Source organism: Pyxicephalus adspersus, chromosome 3 (assembly GCF_032062135.1).
Source record: "Pyxicephalus adspersus chromosome 3, UCB_Pads_2.0, whole genome shotgun sequence".
In the NCBI taxonomy this organism is placed as follows: Eukaryota; Metazoa; Chordata; class Amphibia; order Anura; family Pyxicephalidae; genus Pyxicephalus; species Pyxicephalus adspersus.
In genome coordinates, this window is record NC_092860.1 from 12,049,972 (window position 1) to 12,072,423 (window position 22,452).

General features: G+C 41.9%; 1 protein-coding gene across 1 annotated transcript in view; it reads left to right on the forward strand.

The window, feature by feature from the left end:
* The window catches only part of RAB40B (RAB40B, member RAS oncogene family), a 45,681-nt gene that overhangs the window by 14,267 nt on the left and 8,962 nt on the right, over positions 1-22,452 (forward strand). Inside the window, exon 3 of the mRNA XM_072403597.1 lies at positions 20,896-20,956. Within this exon, the coding sequence (XP_072259698.1) occupies positions 20,896-20,956 (61 nt within the window). The remainder of the gene's footprint in view (positions 1-20,895; positions 20,957-22,452) is intronic.

Below are 22,452 nucleotides of genomic sequence, written 5' to 3' on the forward strand. Positions count from 1 at the left end.
GGTTCTTGCAGTACTCTGGAACTCCCACATCCTGAGCACTTGGCACGATCAAACAGCTTGGAAGGTTAAGCTGTTTTTATATAGTCCAGATCTTGACTAAAAGCTTGCTGTTTACCTTTCAATATCATTTGCAGACACCCCTGTCTACCAATATGTACTCCCCATCTTAAGCTAGAGGATTTTTTTTATTAATACATACTTTTTCTAAGAGTACCTGTCACCAATAATATAGAGGGATTCCAGATTATTTTCTAAACAAAAAGTTTAGTCCAAGTTCCAATCTGCCTGATTCAGCTAAGTGTACCATAGCAATAAAAGTTTTAAATTGAGCTTTTCAGTACAAATTGAAACATCAGCAAGACAATATTATTATGAGAGCACAGCCTATCCAATCCCTAGAGACCGGTGACATCACTGAGAAGTTTCATATTCATGAGCGCGCAGCCAATCTGATTTCTGGAGACCAGTGACATCACAAAGATGCTTTATGTTCCTTTCAGTAAAGAAAAGAATTTTTGTTCCTGCCCCCTATCATACCCAAAATGCCTTTCATGCTTTTTTTCTTCTCCATCTTTTATCTTTTTAATCAGATTTGCTATCATAAAATTTTTTTATCTCACCTATTATCTGGTTTGAACTTCAGTAATGTTGTAGACCAGTCTCTCTTGAAAACTAATCTTTAATTTCATAGTTCTAATTGCTGGTCTTTAGGATTCCTCTATAAGTATGTATAACATTGGCACTTCTTTCCATATCTCTGTTATCTAATCTATGTTGGTGATCAGTGCCCTGCCCTCCTCCTCTCTCCATTATACCTGTATGACTCTTCTCTTTGGCCCTTTAATCGCTGAATGCACCAAGAGATAGGATTCTGAAGCTGCATGTTCTGTGCCTTCCACCCACCTACCACTGTTCCTTTTCACTTTGGCACAATGTACAGAGATTTTTGAGAAATTTCTACACTGATTTATTCCATGATCATCCTGTGGATTCAGACCTGCCGAGTGGTTTTCAGCTCCCAGTGCGGCTTTATAACTTGAGCCAAAGACATTGTGCCGGTCTGACCTGCTTATTATGTAGGATGGTCTTGTAAGAGCGACAAAGCTGTTGTACAGATAACAGGTTAATGGATTTGTCCAACCAAGAACTTTACTTTGGTTTGTAATGGAATAAAGTAGATGCAAACCCAGTTACTGCAATCTCATACGAGCTTTAACATTTTAGAACACTTTTTTCAATTCTTTAAAGAATGTGAAGCTTTCACGATAATAATTTCTGATTATCTTGTCAAGGAGTCCCTCATTTTTTGTTAGAGATCAACAGCGCCCTGTCTATAATTTGTGATTCTACATTGTTATACCTCCCAGCTGTCAATGATTCAGAGTGGACTGTTGCTTTTTCAGATTAAAGTCCCTCTTTCCTCTTCATTTGTTCCAATTTCAAGGTAAATGTTATGTATTACTCACCCTAACTCTGACGCACAGGACATACTGCTGACCCCTGCGCCCTGCACAGGACATACTGCTGACCCCTGCGCCCTGCACAGGACATACTGCTGACCCCTGCGCCCTGCACGGGACATATTCCTGACCTTTGAACTCTGCACAGTACAAATGAGGCATTTGCTTACATACTTTTATACTTTGTATCCCCGCTCCCTATTTCCATAAGTTTGGATATATACATTGCCATCCTGTCACATCTGCCCCTGGCAGCAATTACAAGTGGCCATACTGACACATTTTGCAGACATGGCCCACCATTGCCACAATCAGGAAGCTGGTCCAAATCAATAATACACAGTCAACAATGCAACAAGAGCATGTAGATAGGAAGTGGATGGAAGAGGCTGAAGTGCTGGATTTCAGAAGGTAAATATAGTTTTAATACAGTGTGAATGCAGAGCGTCATGCTCAGGTTGCAAGGCCAAGACATCAGCACACAAAATCTTCACTTGCTCTTCTAGGTTGGGGTGATACTGCAAAACTCTACATCTGCAATTGACTTGGTATCAGAGGTCCTAAATCATCAAACTTCTTCTGCCCCATCTGGGTGTGGTTGGGGGGCAGTGTGACTGCCTGACAATAATGAATGTATTGCCTTATGAGGCGAGCCTGTGCAAAGGATTCTTCTTTATACATACAAGCACAGCTTCTGTGTAAACTGTTTGGATTCAGCACACAGCTCTCCAAATAAAGCGATTTATTAATCACCCGAGAATGTGCAGTAGTAAACAAAGAACATAGGAGAACAAAAACATGTCGGCCTCCTGGTACAATGCCTGCGGAGTCCGATATGTCCAGCAAAGCAGCATGTAATCACAACATTGGCCGCTATTGTCCTGCAGTGCAAACAGAACACGCATTCGATAAAATAAATTTCGCCAAATATCCAACACTGGGCTTGGCACTGGCTTCAAACAATTTTATTTTTTGTGTGTGTCAAGTCAATAGGAAATAAAAGATAAAAGATAAAATATATCACATGATTGGTTGTGACACATGTCTGTCAGTTGCCCTCTGATAAAAGCTGTGCTTGGTCTCTTCCTAAAATGCCATGTTTGTTTCCTGACATTGTTTCAATCCAAAACAGATCGTGCAAATTTCTGTCTGAATGCAGGAAGTGCATTCACATTGCGACCAGAGCCGCCGACGCAGGGTTGTCATGGAGATGTTGCATAAATCACATTCTATGAATTGGTAGCTGTTAATATGAAGGTTATATATTACCTTCAATACTGGGAGCACAGAGGAGGGGAAAACAATGTAGCCAGGGACAGGAAGGTGAACTTATCACAGGGCTATCTGTGCACTGGAAACTGGCTGTGCCCATTACGTGGGGTTCTCCCCATACTTGCACCCAATCTACTGACCTGGAACCTCAGCAGAGGGACAATTGAAGCCCCTATTAATGGACACACCCAGGAACTCAGGAAGTGCAGGGATGATGGGCATATCAGGTGGGCAGACCCAGGAATTCAGTGCAGAGATAATGGGAGCTCCTCATAAAGTACACCCCAGATCTACAGACCCAGGAACTCAGCACAGGGATGATTGGGGGGCCCCAATAATATGCACAGCAGGTGGTCAGACCTGAGAACTTGGTGGTAAACTTTGAATCTGTCAGGGGATTCACTCTGCTTTATTCACTCAACAATTAAATCTCTGACTTAACAAACACCTTTCATAAAGTTAAACATTTTCCATTTACCTTTAGGATTTTTTTATTTCTGTTTTTTTTTTGGTCACCCCGAGTGTTTTTTTTTTTTTTTTGAGTGGTTGTACAACGTCACCAATCTGTCTGTCCTGGGGAGATTAACCTAATATCCTTAAGCTGCAAACACACTTCCAATTTTTATCGTTGGTAAACGAACGACGAACGATCCTGCACGATATCTGCGAACGATCGTATGGCACCGATCCTGTACCTACAGATAACGACACGATCGTTCAAAGATATTGTACACACGATAGATGTGATCGTTTTAACGATACAGGAAGTGACGTGCACCACAGGAAGTGAGCGAACGTTCGTTCACCGCGCATGCTCAGACCATGGACGATCACTGAACGACCATACACACGATAGATGGTCAACGATCGTCGTCCGATCCGCCGGTCCGGTCGTTCATTTCCAACGACTATCCTCGTTCGTCGGCGTCGTTGGTTACTTTTTTTACGAACGATTTTTGGCCAATCGGTCGTTCGTTGTTCGTTCGTCGTGCATTTCCAACGATAAAAATTGGAAGTGTGTACGCAGCTTTATTCTCAGCCTTTCCTATTTTTGGTGGATTCCTGCAGCATGTCACCTGACTGTCCTATAATACAAAGCTTTCATCCAACAAAGGATCTTTATTTGTATTTCCAGACTGTCGGCGCATTACGATGTGGTAAAGTAAAGCAATGAGAAGGGGGGGGGGCGGCATCAAAAAGTGCACAAAGCCACAGACTATGAATAGGAATGGTACCCTCCAGGCTGTGAAGTGTAAAAAGGAAGTGAGGGGAAAATTGTTGGCCGAACAGTAAGATTCTTATATGTAATTAGCTATTTGGCTAGAGTTCTGCTTTAAACCGGACATGAAATATGAAACATTCCAGACACGTCACAATATAAAGCAACAGTATCATTGCTCTGTTAATATTAAATAATGATGCTTGAGCTCAGTCAGTGGCTTTTCCTGGGCCAAGAAGATGTGGTTGGTCTGCTGCAAGTAGGAGGAAGCATTACCCTAATTTCCCAAGTAATCAAACTGCATCATTGTATTTTTGTGGCAGTTTTGCATTGCTGCACTTCATCCATCTGATTCTGTTAAAAGTACAATAGTTAGAAGACAGGCTGAAAAATGCTATTGTCCTGGCTGTGTTCAGCTTTGATACTTCAGTATCAGATATGAAATAAAAACCCAGCAAGAAAAAGCTAGAAAAAATGCAGAATCCCTTATCTGGTTATTTGACAGCAAAGGCCAAACAGCCAGGGAACTAGCATTTTTTTAAAGAAATGTAACCATTAGCATCCTCTCCTTTCCGTCGGTTACAGGTGCTCTTTAGCTGGTCAAATATTCTGGAGAATTGAGAACAGCGGATCGTCCTGGAGTGTTTACCAGCTTTGCGGTGAGGAGGTGGATTCTAATTTCAGCCTGGGCACATAAATAATTCTAACCTGGCGGTGCTCAGAGGATGGCTGTGAAACGACTGACATTCAAACAATGAACCTTCAATGCAACTAAGTTTATCTAGGCATGCAGCACGGACAAAACAACAGAAACCCCTAGCCAAGGCTTTTGACAATCATTAATTTGTTTTGACTGATGCCCCAGAAATTTGGATATTGTTTGGTCTTGTGTAGACTCCTTTATCTGCCTTTATGTTGCACTGGAGACTGGAATATTAGGTGCTGGGTAATGCGTATTGCTGACTTGTCATCAACAGAATAAGTGCTACCTATAATTGTAATGTTATTTATTTTTTTTCAGTCACTTCAAGCTCAACTGATATTAGTTTTGGCTATCTATAAAAAGCACCCCCAGTGGACACTGCCAGCATGCTGCAGCGGGGAACGCTAACTGCAGAAGCAGCAGTCTCTCTGCAGAGATCACACCCCCCCTGGTAAATCCTAGCTAGAGCTGTTCAATCAGCAGGAAGTGTGAGCAGTTTGCAATGTTATTGGTCCAACTCGGGTCTGTCAAATCTCTGCTGTATCTACAGGGGTGGAGGGAATAGAACCAGGCACATATGCTCCTCCCTTGCCTAAAGGCTCACCTCAAAAAATTAGACCTGGCAGCCAGGTTAGAATATCATCTGTTGATCTTCCATACCATGCTCCGAAAAAATGGCCCTAAATAGAGCTTTAAAAACAAATGACTTCCATTTTAAATGTCTTCACATCTACTGCTTCTGTTTTTTTCCAGTTTAAAGAGGGGGGGGGGATTCCCTTCCATTTCTTTACTTGCCTTGTTTGTATGTTGCAACTTTAATAGTTTGCAGATGTTTCCAATGATGCACGGTTTCTGGGACAATTATCCACTTTGCACTTGGATGGGGCTTTATCCCCCGAGGCTCCAGGCAGATCATGTTTTGCAGATACCAGGAAAAATCTTTGTTTTGGAGATTTTCAGATGCGGCGGAGTAGAAAGATCTGCAGTGTGATGCGCTTGTTCCAGGAAAGGTTAAAGTCAAAACTTTGGAACAAAAATCATGCAGATTTTATTTTTCAAAAAGAACAAATGTTTCTGCAAATGTACAAACAGCCCCCATTGGTCACAATATGTCTTGTACTATTTATGTAAAGATATGTAAGGAGTTCCAGGGCTGAAATGGACTGTTAGTCCAATCTGGGGTACATCCAGGCCTTGCTCAGGTCGATAGTTGATTTGGGGTGGGGTTTTACCTAATTTCAGCAGTTTTGCTGGTTCGCGGTGACCGTCTTGCGATTTTTTTTTTTGGCTGGCAGTGACCGTCCCGCGGTTTTGCCGGTTGGCGGTGACCGTCCCGCGGTTTTGCCGGTTGGCGGTGACCGTCCCGCGGTTTTGCCGGTTGGCGGTGACCGTCCCGCGGTTTTACCGGTTGGCGGTGACAGTCCCACAGCACTATAGGTAGGTGGTGTATTTGGGTTCCAAAGAAAGATTGTGATGTCATAGATGGTAGTTTTCAGATCATTGTGAATGTGTTGTATCCGAGGAGAACTTTCAATATTAAACCCTACTTTTTATATTCATTCTCTGTCTCTCATACATTTTAGCATTACCAAAACAAATGAGAAATTGGTAAAGGTATGGTGAGGATAGACATAAAGTGTATAGTCGTGGGCAGCACGGTGGCTCAGGGGTTAGCACTCCAGCCTTTGCAGCGCTAGGTCCTGGGTTCAAATCCCACCCAGAACACTATCTGCATGGAGTTTGCAGGTTCTCCCTGTGTCTGCGTGGGTTTCCTCCGGGTACTCCGGTTTCCTCCCACATCCCAAAAACATGCAGTTAAGTTAATTGGCTTCCCCCTAAAAAAATTGACCTTAGACTACATTAACCACATATGACTATAGTAGGGACATTAGATTGTGAGCTCCTTTGAGGGACAGTTAGTGACACAACTATGAACTTTGTACAGCGCTGCGTAATATGATGGCGCTATATAAATACTGTATAATAATAATAATAGTCATGTGACTTTGTAACATTTAAAACAGGTGAACAGGTTCATTCAGTCAGTGCTTACGGAAAGATATACTTTAATAATTCACTAGAAATATTTCAGGTATTTAATGAACAAAAGTATGAATAGAGATATAGATAATATGTACTGTGAGAAAGTAAGGACGCCCCTGGCCTTTGGAGCTGGTATTGTTCCCCTTTGGCAGAAATAACTTCTTGTGTTGTGCGAACCCACCAGTCCCAGACTTCAATTTGCTGGAATTGTTCTTCACCACACATGATATAATTTGTAAGGTATTTGTGAGGTTTTTTTTACATACTGTGTCCTTTAAATCCCCTACGTTTCAGCTTTTGATTTGACTAAGTCAATCCTTGAACCTCCACTTCTTCTTAATAAACTATCTCTTGGAGGATTTGCTAGTGTGCTCTAGATTACCATCACATTGAAATATTGATTTCCTGGTTAATCCTCACTTTTTGGACAGAAAGCCTGACATTCCAATCAAACCGTTTGCTATGATGTCTCAATAGCTGCAAGCTGCCTAGGCCCTGAAGCAGCAAAGAATCCCCAAACTATAACCTTTCACCACCCTGTCTTACAGTAGTTATAATGATCTTCTCCTAAAAAATTGTCTATAAATTGCACCAAGAGGTCTACAGGTTTGTTCCTTGTACAAACAATTCTACCCTCCACTCATCACTCCACATCACATTGTTCTAGAAAACTGTGTTTGCTTTTACATTTTATGCTTGTATGCTCTTTCTGGACAGCAAAGGACTTTTAGTGACACATCTGCCATGCAATTCAAATTGGCACAATCTTCATCTTACACTTCATCATGCACTTTGACAGCAACTGTTGCCATAATTACATGCAGATCCTAGTTTAATTTTGTGGTTCTTGGAGACTTTTTTGGGCTTCAGTCAGGGCTGATTTTGCTGAACTGTGGACAATCCTGAAGCAAATCACAGGAGTTGGAAATCTGAGTTGTTTGTATTTTATTTAATCTGTAGTGGAATATGTCATTTCATATAAATTGGAAATTTATTTTAATCCCTTCCTAGACGCGAAGATATGCACAACTTTTTTTGGAGGGTCTTCTGATGATGTCATGATGACATCATACACATCAAATGAGAACGCCAGACCCTCCATATCTGAGGAAGACCTGACCCCAGCTAACCCCTGGGAGGTTCCTATTATTGCCCCCTCTGATTCTTATTGGTAATGGTGGTAAATGTGCACTTTTTTTTTTTTATACATCAAATCTTTACAGGATTATGAATTATCACTTCTATCTGCCAGCTCTGTTCTCTCTCTTCCCATTTCTTTCTCTTTATTTCTGCTCCCCCTGATCTCTCCTCGCTCTCCTCCTCTTCTCCTCCTCATTCCCCCCTCTCTTTCCTTCATCCTAATGACTCCTCTGCTGTCATTCTCATGGTCCCACGCTGTTGCAGCCCCTCCACTCTCTATCAGTTCTTACATAACACAATGACTTTCCCTCACCCAGTAATTGCAGACTATCTTCTTCTCACCGGGGTGTGTTTGTGACTCATACAGCAAGGTAACAATTCTCATCTCCCTGCAAAATATATTCATGGCCAAAGTGCAAATAAATCTTCACTTAAAATAATAAAAATGACACCCATATCACCTCTTATTATCCTATGTACGGAGAACGGGCTGATTTCCAGATAAACAATCTGATTTTCACAGGCTGTGCTTGTTAGCGAGGGAGGGATTCGCAGATGGAATTTGGGGGGCTGCCCACTCGTGTCGCACTGGTGATAGCGCCCGTGGGTGTGCGGGAGAGGGCCACAATTGCTGTTTATTCTCAGGATTCTTGCAGAGGTGGGTAATCACTTTGTCCCCATTCCATCTCTTGTTTGACTAATTACAGTCTGCATAAAACGTTGCACTTTGTAGGCCAATAATTACATGATGAGCGCAATTATTAACCTGAAGGTGCCATTTTTCTAAACGCTTCTATTAAAAAAAAAAAAAAAAAAATGGAAAAGCAGTGTTCATGGCTTTAGAAGTGCACCTGCTATGTGTAAATGGAAAAAGGCTGGCCATAAACAAGAGAGGGTAATGGATATGAAGGCTAGATGCAACAGAATGTGCACAATACGATGCGTCTCAGTGATGTCACCGGTCTCTAGTGATTGGATAGGCTGCATTCTCATGAATATGAAATGTCTTGGTGATGTCACTGGTCTCTAGCGTTCTCACGAATATTTAATGCTTTGTGATGTCATTGGTCTCTAGTGATTGGATTGGCTGCATTCCCGTGAGTATGAAGTGTCTCTGTGATGTCACCGGTCTCTGGCTGCATCTGGTGAAAATGAAATGTCTTGGTGATGTCATCAGTCTTTGCGACTGGATAAGCTGCATTTTCATGAATACAAATCGTCTTGGTGATGTCACCAGTCTCCAGTGATCAGATTGGCTGCATTCCCGTGAGTATGAAGTGTCTCTGTGATGTCACCGGTCTCTGGCTGCATCTGGTGAAAATGAAATGTCTTGGTGATGTCATCAGTCTTTGCGACTGGATAAGCTGCATTTTCATGAATACAAATCGTCTTGGTGATGTCACCAGTCTCCAGTGATCAGATAGGCTGCTTTCTCATGAATATTAAGCTTCTCTGTCATGTCACCGGTCTCTAGTGATTGGATTGGCTGCATCCTCATGACTATAAAGCTTCTCATTGATGTCACTAGTCTCTAGCGATCCGATTGGCTGCATTCTCGTGAATATGAAGTGTCTCTGTGATGTCACTAGTCTCTTGTGATCAGATTGGCTGCAAACTAATGAATATGAAGTGTCTCAGGGATGTCACCAGTCTCTAGTGATTGGATCTGCTGCATTCTCATGGATATGAAGCTTTTCTGTGATGTTACCTGTCATCACGGTGATCCGTGGACCGGTGACATCACAGAGATGCCTCCTATTCTCTGTGATGCACTGATCTCTGGTCATCGGATTGGCTGCATTCTCGTGAATATGAAGTGTCTCTGTGATGTCATCGGTCTCTAGTGATGGGATTAGCTGCGTTCTCATAGCTATATATGTGAATGTCAAGGTTTAAAAATAGTCTTGTTGTTTTTGTTCACAGTATTTGTATTGTCCTGTATTTGGACACACTGGAAACACAGATAAGTGCGGTCCAGGTTTTACATTATCTGTATGGAATCTCGGCACACAAATAGAACTTGTCCAGACATGCTGGTTTGCCGTGCCTTAGAAATGTCCCCACATTGATGTGAATTATGAACAATACAACATCATACATCCTAGGTAAAGGGCTGAGTGCAGGGGCCTTATACCAAAATCTGGTTACTAGGGTTGGGAAGATGAATTCCGATTGGCTGCTGTGAAATTGGCACTCTGTGTTTTCTTAGCAGATGGCTGTGAATTTCCTATGATAATTATATGTGACAGGAGAGGAGGCAGATAGAGAGATGAGAAATATTATTCACAGGAATGCTGCGTGACTGCATCACTGCATGGTGGAAATCTAACTATACCTCCATCTCTTTGTACATAATGTACAAGTTTAAAGTGTACCTCCGGATTTAAGGTTCTGCTATTACAGTGGAACAGGGTGTAATTTCCACTGTCATTCGTGACTTAAAAAAAAACAAAAAAAACCTCCCTTAGGTTTTACTGCAGATTATTATTATTATTATTATTATTAATAAACAGGATTTATATAGCCCCAACATATTAAGCAGCGCTGTACATTAAATACAGGTTGCAAATGAGAGACAAATACAGACAGACACAGGAGGAAGAGAAGACCCTGCCCCGAAGAGCTTACAATCTAGGAGGATTTTATAAATAAACCTCCAGCCATAAAACCTTATATAAATAAAGTCTTTTAACTGTCATGGCTGCTGCTTGTATATTTTCCCTTAAGCCGCGTACACAATTTTTGTCGTTGGAAAGGATCTTTCACGATCCTTTCCAACGACAAGGGACTGCACGATGCATGAACGAGTGCTGTACATACAGCACCGTTCTGCTCTATGAAGAGGGGAGGGGGAGAGGGACGGAGCGGCACCCTGCTGCGCCCTCTCCCCCTTCCCTTGCATTAGGATCGGTCGTCGTTCATCGTCTGGATCCGCCAGGATGGTCGTTCAGACGATGGACGACACCGACTGTACACACGCCAGATTTTCGCCCGATATCTGGCCGATGCCGATTATCGGGCGATAAAAATCTGACGTGTGTACTTTAGTACCTTGCTGCTGGTAAAACTGCTGTTCTTTCATGGCTTTTTCTGCCATGTTCTTTCCCATAATCCCTGGTTACATTGGGAACAGATTTAGCACTGCTGCATCAGTTGGTTCCATTACCAGATCTGATCATTGTGCATGCCAATGCAGGCTGAAGGTCAGTTCATATCTTAGCATGACACGCTGCTTTTCTATAGATAAAACACAATGGGTGTTGTCACCCTAGGACAAGAAGGGGTTACTGGTGTGATCACTAGATGAAAGTAAAGGAAAAATGACTAATTCAAGAAAACAAATGCAACTGCCACAATTCAGGATGGGTGAGCTGCAATGTGAAGTGTATGGTCTTGGGTTTTGTGGCTTTTTAAGATGTGTTCAGACAAACAGTTAATAAAAGTGCTGTGGCTTTTAGACGTGAAAGCACCGCCTTTACCCCAATCATACTTAAAATTAATGAAAGTGGTTGTATTGTGGATTTGTCGCCAAGGTTTTCTATGAACCTCTCAGGTCAGTCATCTGTTGAACCACTTCCATAGACTTTATTTTTAATATTATTAATAATAAACAGGATTCACATGGCGCCAACATATTACGCAGCGCTGTACATTAAATAGGGGTTGAAAATGGCAGACATACAGACAGTGACAAAGGAGGAGGAGAGGACCCTGCCCCAAAGAGCTTACAATCTAGGAGACTTGAATAAGAACATTCAAAAAGCATTTTGAAAACCTTTTTGCAGGATAAATGCATCATATACCTCTCTATTTCCTGTGCAGGACAAATGCAGACCCAAACTGCTCCCATTGCTTCTTTTGTGAACCTTTTCTGGACCCATTTTTTTGCAGCAGATCATGGTGAGGTTCCCAAAAAGGACATGTTACTTTAAAAATGCACAGTTGTTAAAGCTGAAGTAAACCTAACAAAAAAAAACAAAACTCTCTGATACCTTTACTTTTGCAGACGCGTCGATTCCTCCGGAGGTTTACTGGACTGGATCGGGTCCCGCGTCATCCTGGAATTCTCCTTTCTCCCAGCGAGGAGGAAGCTCTGAGTGCCGCCATCTTCTTTTCCCTTCTTCTGCCTAAGTCGCCCGACCTTGCACTGTGCAGACGCTAGATTGATGGACGTAGATTGGAAAAAAAGAGTAGTATACATGTGTGAGATCGGCATTTTCTTATTTCCCTATTGAAGAAAAAGCTCCTTCTGCGCATGGGAGGGGGTTTACCCCCCCCCCAAAAAAAAAAATAAATTAAATAAGAAAGTAATTTTTATCTTATATAAAGCGTTGTCTATCCTTTTATGTAAGGTAAAAATTTTAGTTTGGGTTCCCTTTAACAGAAGATCTGTGCCCCCCTCACCGCTGCATAGCCGCAGTTTAGAGGCCCATATACATCATGTATGCCAGCGGTAGATATGTGGCACCAAGCAGCAGTGAACATTCTTTAAATTGGCCCCCCAACTCCATTAAGGCACAGCAAAGGCAGGATGACGTTGATTTAATACCCAGAATTAATAGATATTGTATAAAAGCACCGTATTTCACCCTTGTGATAAACCTTGGCATCTGCCAAATGTATTCAACCGTAGTGAAGCGTTTCGGATGGATTTCGGCGATAGGAATAACAGAGCATACACGTGTGATACAGTTTTGGTTTTGAATAATAGATCGCCATGAGAGGAAGAAATTGAATATTTCATGAGCGCTCGTTCCACGGCTGTGAGCTTCCAGAGAGAGAGAGATGTGTATCTCCTACGACGCACATTCGCTGGTGAGGAAGGCTTGTCCTTTATCTGCCCCCACGTCAGCCCGTGTATCTTCATGATGAAATCAATAATGTCTCTTTTCATGTGAGATAATTGATTGAACTTCAGTAGAAAAAGATTTCCTGAGCCCCAGAGACAAAACATGAGGTGTGAACGAGATCTTCAGATTTCTGCAAAGGTTTTAATTGATCTTTGTGGTGTACTGGGCTTTTAAGGAAAAAACAAATGATTCAATCGGTGTCATATCCATATGTTTGTCTGCAGTTTTTATTAGAATAATCCCTTGTGATCTTGTCTTTGTTTAGGCATCTCCTGTCATGGGGTGATAACACCTTGTCAATGTGTTGTCACATAAGCTTCTAATGGTGACTACAAGTGGCCATTTCAGCGCACATTACACAGGCATGATCCACTGTTGTCACCATCGGGTAACCCACCCTGCCATGTACTCATCCTAGGAGTGCATGTAGACAGGAAGTAGCGACAATAATGATGCTGGATAGATGCAATATACATCTCGGCAGTTCCCTGTACTCGGAGTAATCAGGTCGGTTTTCTCCACCTTCTCCGTTTTGCCAACATGTCACACTCCTACGCATCAAAACAAATGCTGAACTTTTTGTCAGTGGGAGGGAATTAAGTTCATTTTCTCAGTAATTTGTAAACAGCGGAGAAGTGTTTGTAGTCCACAGAGGGCTGGTCAAGCAAAACACTTAATTTCACCAAATGGTAAACTCTGATTGCTAGATCATATGGTCTCTGGCCACCATTGGATTTGTGGCTTTTATTTATCTGTCCACCCCTGACTTGTCTCCCTCCGTCCTGGGCAAGGTCTCACGCTGCCTGTCGGCCACCTCGTCATGGATGTCTGACCGATTACCGAAACTCAACCTGGATAAAACGGAACTCATCATCTTCCTCACCCTCACATTACAAATCTCCCCGACACATTCCTAACTGTTAACAACACTGTTATTCGGCCCTGCCCTCAGGCACGTTGTCTTGGCGTCACCTTTGATTCTGCCCTCTCATTTACCCCCCATATTCAGAACATTTCCAGGTCCTGTCACTTTCATCTGCGCAACATCCCCAAAATCCGCCCCTCCCTGTACCCAGAGACCACCAAACTCCTTGTACACGCTCCCATCATCTCGCCTCATCTACTGTAACCTCCTCCTCTGTGGTATTCCACTAACCCGACTCTCTCCTCTACAAACTATTATGAATGCTGCAGCCCGATTCATCCATCCTTCCCACCGCTCCACTTCTGCTGCATCTCTTTGCAGTTCTCCTCATTGGCTTCCATTCCACCTGGGAATCAAATTCATCTCCTGTGCTTTGTCTTCAAATCCCTCCACTCTCTCCTAGCCACTCTCTTCACTCCTCCAATGACCTACTAATGACTTCCTCACTCATAACCTCGTCACACGCACAGCTCCAAGACTTTTCTAGAGCTGCCCCAACTCTCTGGAATGGTCTTTCCTACGTTCTGCTCATTTAAAAGAACACCCAAAACCCATCTTTTCAAACTCACCTAACCGTCTTCTCCTGTCTCCTAAACCCTCACTACTTCCCACCACTACATATCTCTCCTCCTATTGTGTGTTACTTCCCCCATGTCCTAGATTGTAAGCCCTTTGGGGCAGGGTTCTGTGCCAACGTCTGTATTCATCTGTCATTTGCAGCCCCTAATTATTGTGCATCGCTGAGTAATATGTTGGCTCTGTATAAATCCTGTTTTAATAATAATAATAATAATAATAATAATAATATTATTACATTCCCTTATCTGCTGTCTCTTTGCAGCCACTTTATGCCTACATGCTCTCCACCAATGGTTGCATGGCAATTCTCGAGCCAGGTTTCCAGGTGGTGACAATAGTGGACAGTTCCTGCCTGACTTGTGTGATAACAATCACTTGTAGCCTACATTGTAAGTCTGGTGACAACACTGGAGCACATGTAGGTGTCAGTGACAGAATGTTGTCAACCAATACGAGGAAATGTCTGCACAAAGACCTCTATAGTCGGATCATTAGGATTCATTTTTTTGAGAGCTGCAGATTTAATAAGATTTGAGAGGACATTTCTTATTATTACCAGGTTGTATCAGTGTGTATGAAGTTACTGTATTGCACAGGGCAGGGCTTGGATTTGCAGTTAAGCGAGTACAGCTCCTCATCCTGCACTTGAAGGATTTGTGTTTGGCTCTTGTTTAGACAACACTGTGGCATTTGTGTGGTGTAAGGCATCCTCACAGTTATTCCGGTCATGTCCGGCTCATTAAGACGTTGTTTGTTGAAAATCACACAGGGCCCTGGGGAAGCGAACTGTGACACGGGCAGGCCTCCGAGCCAACACTGAATCCCTTTTCATATTTCCCAGTGAAAAAAATACAACATGCGAGTAATGTTATCTGTTTATTAAAATCAAAGCTTAAAGCTTCAGTAAGATTAGCCAATGACAACCAGGGAAAATGCAGGAGGGATTTTTTTTTTTTACCTTGACCTGAATTTAAAGAATCTGGGGCAGTTTGATTCAGCAGGCTTGTCAGGTGGGGATGAAGTTTTGGCTTGCATGGCTATTCAAGTCGGGTTCACATCACTATAGATTGTGGCTTGTAGCAAAGGATGTGAATAACATTAGTGGTGGACATAGCCAACTGTGGGCCCCTGTGCAGAACTGACTACTGTCTGCTCCCATGGGGGCCCCTGTTGGCTGAAGAGGGTTCAGGGCCCTTGTGCAGTGGCACATTTTGCACCTTCCTATGTCTCCCCCTGTATAACATTCTATCGAATGGGTAAGACACTGTGGTCAGGGCCTAAAACAAACCTGTGACTGTTACTCTTATAGGAGTAAAACATTTGGTTCTCTCTACCTCGCATTCCCCTCCTCTTTGTGTCGTCCAATCCATATAAGAAGCTGATGGACATTATCAATACTTTGAAATATGGAAAAACATGTCTCACTTCTTGGACCAATCAGGGCTGTCCATATTCTTTTGCAGTCTAGGACTCCTGCAGCTCAGATCTAGCGCTGGCCTTTCGTGAAAGGTAAGTACACACGGTGACCATGGACAAAGTGCAGATCATAAAAATGGACACTACCAATTGAAACCACGCTTAAAACAGTGGTTTTGCATTGTGTGTCATAGCTGTTATGTTAGAAACCCGCAGATTTCAGTTTTTAGATGTGGTCATGGCATTGAATGTAAGGTAAAATGAAATTCACTGCTCTTTTTTTAAATGAAATTTTGGTTTTTGCATCGAGTCCAGGGAGGCCATTATTGGTCATACAAAGAGTTTATTGGTGGCTTAGAGGGATGATGCTCAGGACCTGGGGAGGGGACAACCATAGGGACCGTGGGGGTGGGGGGTTTAATAAGGACCTGGAGGGTGGTTCCCTATCTAAAATATCTTTCTCTGCGATTGCTACATTGTAGCACGTCAGATGAATCTCTCTCATCTGAATTATTCACTAAACTGTCAGAAGCTGACAAGGTGCAACTTCTGAAAGCCGCTATTTTAGGTCGCAGGTTAAAAGCAGCATCCAGATTTCTGAGGAAGCTGAATGGAGGAGCGTGTATACCGTGTACTTCATGCAGAGCATTGCGATGAGTTCAGTGACCTTCTTTTTTCCTGCAGTTAAGATTATCCCCAAAGAACAACGAAGAGTTCCCATGCGGCCAAACACCGCCCACTTTGCTTTTTCCCATTCCCATGCTTCATTAAAGGCAAAGTAAACCCATTATCAGACTATAATCTGTAGCATGGTCTACCAAATGTATTATAGGAGTAGCAGAGTCCACTGTACACCCCGTGGTTCTTTTATTTATAATTGTGAATATGTATATCTTCATGTACGTTTTAGGGATTGCAGATTTATATAGAGAAGACATCATCATCATCATCATCTAATGATCTTACTACTCCCCCTGCAAGTCTATGGCCAATTTTTTTTTTTTTTTTGGTGGGGGGGAGTTAACCCACCAAGTATATTTTTGGGATGTAGGAAGAAATCCATGCAAATATCGGTAGAATATACAAACTCCATGCAGACAGTGTCTGGCGAAGAATGAAACATCAGGTGCTTTAAGGTCAGTGTGCCATCCACCGCACTGCTTTTCTTTCTGTTAGAACTGCTTCTCTACCCGTATAAGTCAACAGGAATGCAAAAGCTGCTTGATGCGGCTTAAGAGGTCAAATGCAGGTAATATGAATTTCATCAGGAACTCAGGTGAAACGCCTAAATTCTACACTGAACTCTAAAAAATCAGAAGTGAAATGATATGGAAACTGGAAATTAATATAAATATCTGTAATTATTGAATGCACCAAAACACAACATACTGTTTTCTTTATATACTGTATTGCATGCTTCCATGGCACCTCTCTTTTTGTGACACTTCAGCAAATTATTCTGGGTTTTTTTTCTCTTGATAAAGCATTTTGACTTAGATTTTGGGTAGTTTTACTAATCAGAAGTTTGTTTACAGTTAGTCCCAGAGTTAAGCTGCGTACTCACATGCAATTTTTGTCGTTGGAAAGGATCTTTTACGATCCTTTCCAACGACAAAGGACTGCACGATGCATGCATACATACAGCACCGTTCTGCTCTATGGAGAGGGGAGGGGGAGAGCGATGGAGCGGCACCCTGCGCGCGCTCTCCCCCTTCCCTTTCATTAGGATCGGTCGTCGGTCATCGCCCGTGGATCCGCCTGGACGGTCGTTCGGACGATGGACGCCGCCGACTGTACACACGCCAGATTTTTGCCCGATATCTGGCCGATTATCGGGCAATAAAAATCTGACGTGTGTACACAGCTTTAAGGACATCTGACATACAGACGACTCCTAGATACGAACAGGGCTTCCCTGCTCACTCCTGTGCAGGACAGAGGCTTGTTGGGGGGAAGAGCAAAAGTCGTTTGCATGACTTTTGCTCTTCTGCAAAATCTTGTTATTCTTTAATGACCAAGACAAACCCAGCAGTTGTTTCTTTTTGCATATCAAAGCACAGCTTGCTCCAGAAGTTACTGAATGTCTAGGCTTTATAAAGTTTTTTTTTTTTTTTTGCTTTGTTTGTGATTAACTTATTATTAGGATTTTATACAGTAACTGACACTACGCTGCCTAATAATATAATAAACATCTGTCCTAATTGCATTTAATAGATAATGTACCTGTTCCGATTTACATACAAACTCACAGTCCCTATCCTGTATGTAACCCGGGGACTTCCTGTAAATTCAAGCAAAAATAATATAAGTAACAATATTGTGTCCATGTGCACCATGATTTTTGGAGCTTCCGACCAATTCACCAAGTTGAGCACTCGTGTACTAGACCTCAAAGAATGAAGAGCTGCACCCTGAAGAACTGAAAATCTTCATAAGATTGGATACAAATCAAGGGAACCCTTCCCAGGTTTTGGGGTGTTCCGAGGACACTTGTAGTTCAGGACATGATGATTAAAAGACACCCCAGCAATTATATCAATGAAATCTGACAATTATGGCTGCAAAGCCTTCGATGTGCTCTTCAGGCCTGGAATTTATGTCTCCTCCACATCTATATTCCAGCCTTTTCTTAGTGCATTGGTCAATCAGAGCCTCTAACTCCACAAGTGGCTTTGGCATCTCCCCTCGCTAAAAAGCTGTATGAATGCACTGCAGAGCCAGAAAAGGGCTCAAGAGAAAAAGAACTTTGGATCTGCTCCGAATCCACAAGTAGCTTTTGTGTACCAGGACGCCAAGTAAAATATGTGCTCCCTATTGGCAAAGGGAAGACGGTAAAGTCGCTCAGTGTGCGAGTTTGTTTTAGACTAAGAAGTGTTGAGATTGTTCAGGGAGATGAATAGGAAAAACTAGTTGCTTTGTAATATAATATAGTGCAGGATAGAACATAGCCAGGAATGTGAGGTGTACGTTACAGAGCTCCGAGGACGCTTATGTCAGATCCTGGTAATAGGGAAAGCAGCCCTCTACAACAACTGCTCGTATATCAGCACTGCGTAATATGTTGGCGCTATATAGATACTGTTTAATAATAATTATCTATTCGCATAATTATATTCATGGGAAAAGCAGCCAATCTGATCAATAGAGACTGGTTACATCACCAAGACGCTTCATATTCATGAGAACGCAGCCAATCCGATTAGTAGAGATCTATAAAGAAGCTAATGACCTTTTTCAGAATTTGCACAATAAATTCTTTTGGTCTTCTATTTAACCCCATTGTAAACATACATAAACCTCATTGCTCAATATAGAAGAAGCCATTCTAGCATGGAAACCCTAACGTTCTGTTTTGTGGGAAGAAAATATTACTGTGACCTCATAAGAGCCCCATGGGACATGGTGAATGTTGTTGTCCCGCAGAGGAGCAGTCACATGTTTGGGGACACTGGTTACGATTTCTCCCCGGGGTCCGGTATAAATAGCTGGTGCTTTCTCATTGTACTTGTTAATGAATGTGATGAATCACAGCGCTGTCACGCTAAACATTTGCATGTTTAATATCCTGAATTATAACAGTGAGGATTGCTAATTTTACACAGCTCAGGCGCGGGTGTATCATCTAGTGCTTTGCAGGAAGATTCGTGGATGTTTAAGCAGAACCAAATGTATTATTTTCAGTATTTGGTGTAAAGCTAACCTTAAATACAGGTAGACACTGAATTGTCATAATGTTTATTTGGGGTTTTGCACACACCTTCTAGTGCAGCTATAGACCACCAAGACATTTCCAGCTTCTGTGGGACTACAAATACCACCATGGCGGACCAGTCTTATACATTCCTTGCCTGGTATGGAATGAATTCTTTGACAGGTGCATCTGAGTTTCATTTGACCTGCTTCAAGCTGGTTTTATATTTCCAAAGACTTAAAATTCTATGGAGATGCAAATGCTGCTTGAAACAGGTAAATTGCAGCTCAAATGCACATGTTAAATTCTGAACGATCTTTGGATCTATGGAATGTTTATTAAAGTTAAAACCAAATAAGAAATCTATAAACCAAAAAAATAAAAAAAGAGCCTAGCCTGTAGATTTTTATTGAAAAATTAATTCAAAACTGATCAGAAAAATCTGTGGCACTTTGATTGAGGGGGGCTGTAGTGATCAAGGACCACAAATCCTTGATTTTCATTTGGAAATACCAAGCTAGCAATAATAGCCAACACTTGTTTTGAGGTCAAGGCAAAAAAAAAAAATGATTGACATATTGATATTCTCCAATCGATTTTTGATCATTTGCTGGATTGGGGTACCCATCTAATTTTAAGTTGTTACAGTTACTATGGGAACTTATTGCCAACATGCCCATCCCTAACCCACAGGGATGATCCTATTCTGATTCTAGAAATTCCTGCAAATTTTTCATTTGGCTTAGGTGCTTTCCACCCCTCCATCTTGTCATTTTTTGATTGAGAATTGATGATTTCACACCTTCCCCCACAATAATGACAAACACGTGTTGCTTCTGTACCTTTCCACCAGATTTAAAATTAGCAGTGAGCACGCAGCAAGGCTGGCACAGCGCGTTCCCAAGCCGAACAGCGATCGCACACCTCCGCTACTCCCACGAGTCACTGCAGAGAGCAGCCTCACACGTCCTCTGTGCACAATAGAAAGCATGTGAATATATTCACTGGGAACAGAACAACAGATCCAATCAGAATCGCAGGACTGATGCAAAGTGTCAGGCAACCTCAAATAATTAAAAGCTTCTTGTTAACGAGCTGAGCCATGGCTCAAAGATCTTGAGATCCCTTTATTGATCGGGGACATTCACTGAAATGATCTAAGCTGATTTAACCATTCTACAGTGGTGATGTGTAGTTACCCCTAGCAACCTCATATTGACATCATCTGAAAGATAAGCTTGAAAGCAATGGGGTACTGCACCAAGGTTCAAAGAGGAAGGATGTATTCTGTATATCCATAGGCTGAAAATGCAGATTTAATGCTAAAATCTGTTTATACTTTGCCTTCCCTTTATCCTAAAGATAAAATAAAAGTTTGTTAAACCATGTGTAGCAAATCTTTTGCCTCCTTATGGGCTGATTAGCAATTGCTACATCACTGGCTGATAAGAAGATTTAGGAGGCAGTTGTTCTACCGACTTGCAGGAAAAGTCGTGACCTGCATACATGTTTACTTGTTATTTCTTTTGACACACTGCTATGCTTTTTGCACGTTATAAAAATATGTAGCTAAATACTTTATTTTGTTTGCTTGCAGGAATTGACTACAAGACCACAACTATACTGCTGGATGGGCGACGGATAAAACTTCAGCTCTGGTAAGTTGTGTTTACAGCGTAGAATTGTTTTGTGGTGATTTTTTTGCTTTTTTTTTTTAATTATTTTCTTATTTCACTTTCTGTTGGGCAGCAAGGTTGCTGTGTACAGTTTGATGCATACAAACATACATTAGCATGACCAGAAAAGACTAGAATTCATAGAATTTGCTGCTTCTGAGCTTGTATGTAATACTCACATATTATATTATTTTATATATTATACATTATATTATACTATATATTATTTTAGATAATATTGTATGCAAACTCACATAGCTGGGACAAAGTCTTTTTCCACTGACAGAGAGCTGTGTAATCTTTCTTGTTGGCTTAAGTTGCCCTATTTGCACCCTCTTTCTGCTCAATGCCCAAGGCAGGCACCTTTTTTTACCTACAACTTGCCCAGCCCTGCTTTTTTTGTTTTATTTCGGGGTTCTTTGTTGCTTTGCATATTGCGACTTCACCAGAATCACTTGGACATCTTTCCTTTGCTCTCCACTACACAACTGAAGCAGTGGGGTATACGGGATGATGGGAGTCACTACACTTGGCGATAGCTGCTAAGGTACCTGATGTAATCATGTTGGGGGAAAGTGGTTTTCTCCACGTGTTGAACTACAGCATCCAACTGCTACTCTTTTTAGTCACTAGATTAGACTGTATAGTACAGTGAAGAGGGCGAAGCAGGTTAACTTTAATCCTAAATCAGGCTTGTATCCTCTACATACACAGGCAAAAAGTGGGTGGAGCGTCAGTTGATTTTAGGAAACGAGGAGGTTTAGAATTGGACAGGTAATGGTGTCCGATTGTGTTTAAGACAGGAGGCGGGCCATAGCTTCCTCTACATATATCACAGTTGGGGTGAGGGTCACAAGAGTATGAATATTGCCCTACAAATCAGATAAAAACATTTCTGTGTATTTGACTGTCTAGGACCCCTCTAAAACGTGCATTTTGTAGTTAAAAATCATACAAAATTGCATTAAATACGCTTCCTTGTTCATTGGAGATCGTTGCTGCAACACAGGTACAATGCAAATTGTGTTTTATTGATGACATTTGAGCGGTTTTGGCTTGCAGCTTCCCGGATTGCATGATGTGACTACGCCAGTGTCCGGGGAAGCTGGGAGCTTTTCCTGCAATAATCTGATTTATGAATAAAATATTGCCGGTTATGAGGGTGAAGCTAGACTAGACGCTGCTTTCATACTAAAAATCACGGCCCAGCCGCCAGGATCTGTAATTTATATTTGTTTAGAAAAGAGGAACATTGTAGGTATGGTGCTCTGGGCTTTCAGGGGCTTCTGCCAAGATACAAAAATAAAGCAAGCAATTATTTTGCATTAATTTCCTTTCCTTTCATTTTCTGTTCATAAGGTAGATATTAGTTGTCATAAACAAATAAAATTTTCTTTAAAAGCAATCCCTAATTTCTCAGTAATGCTCCTGCAGTCTTGTTGCAGCCACTTCCTTCCTGTGATGACTGCGTGCAATTT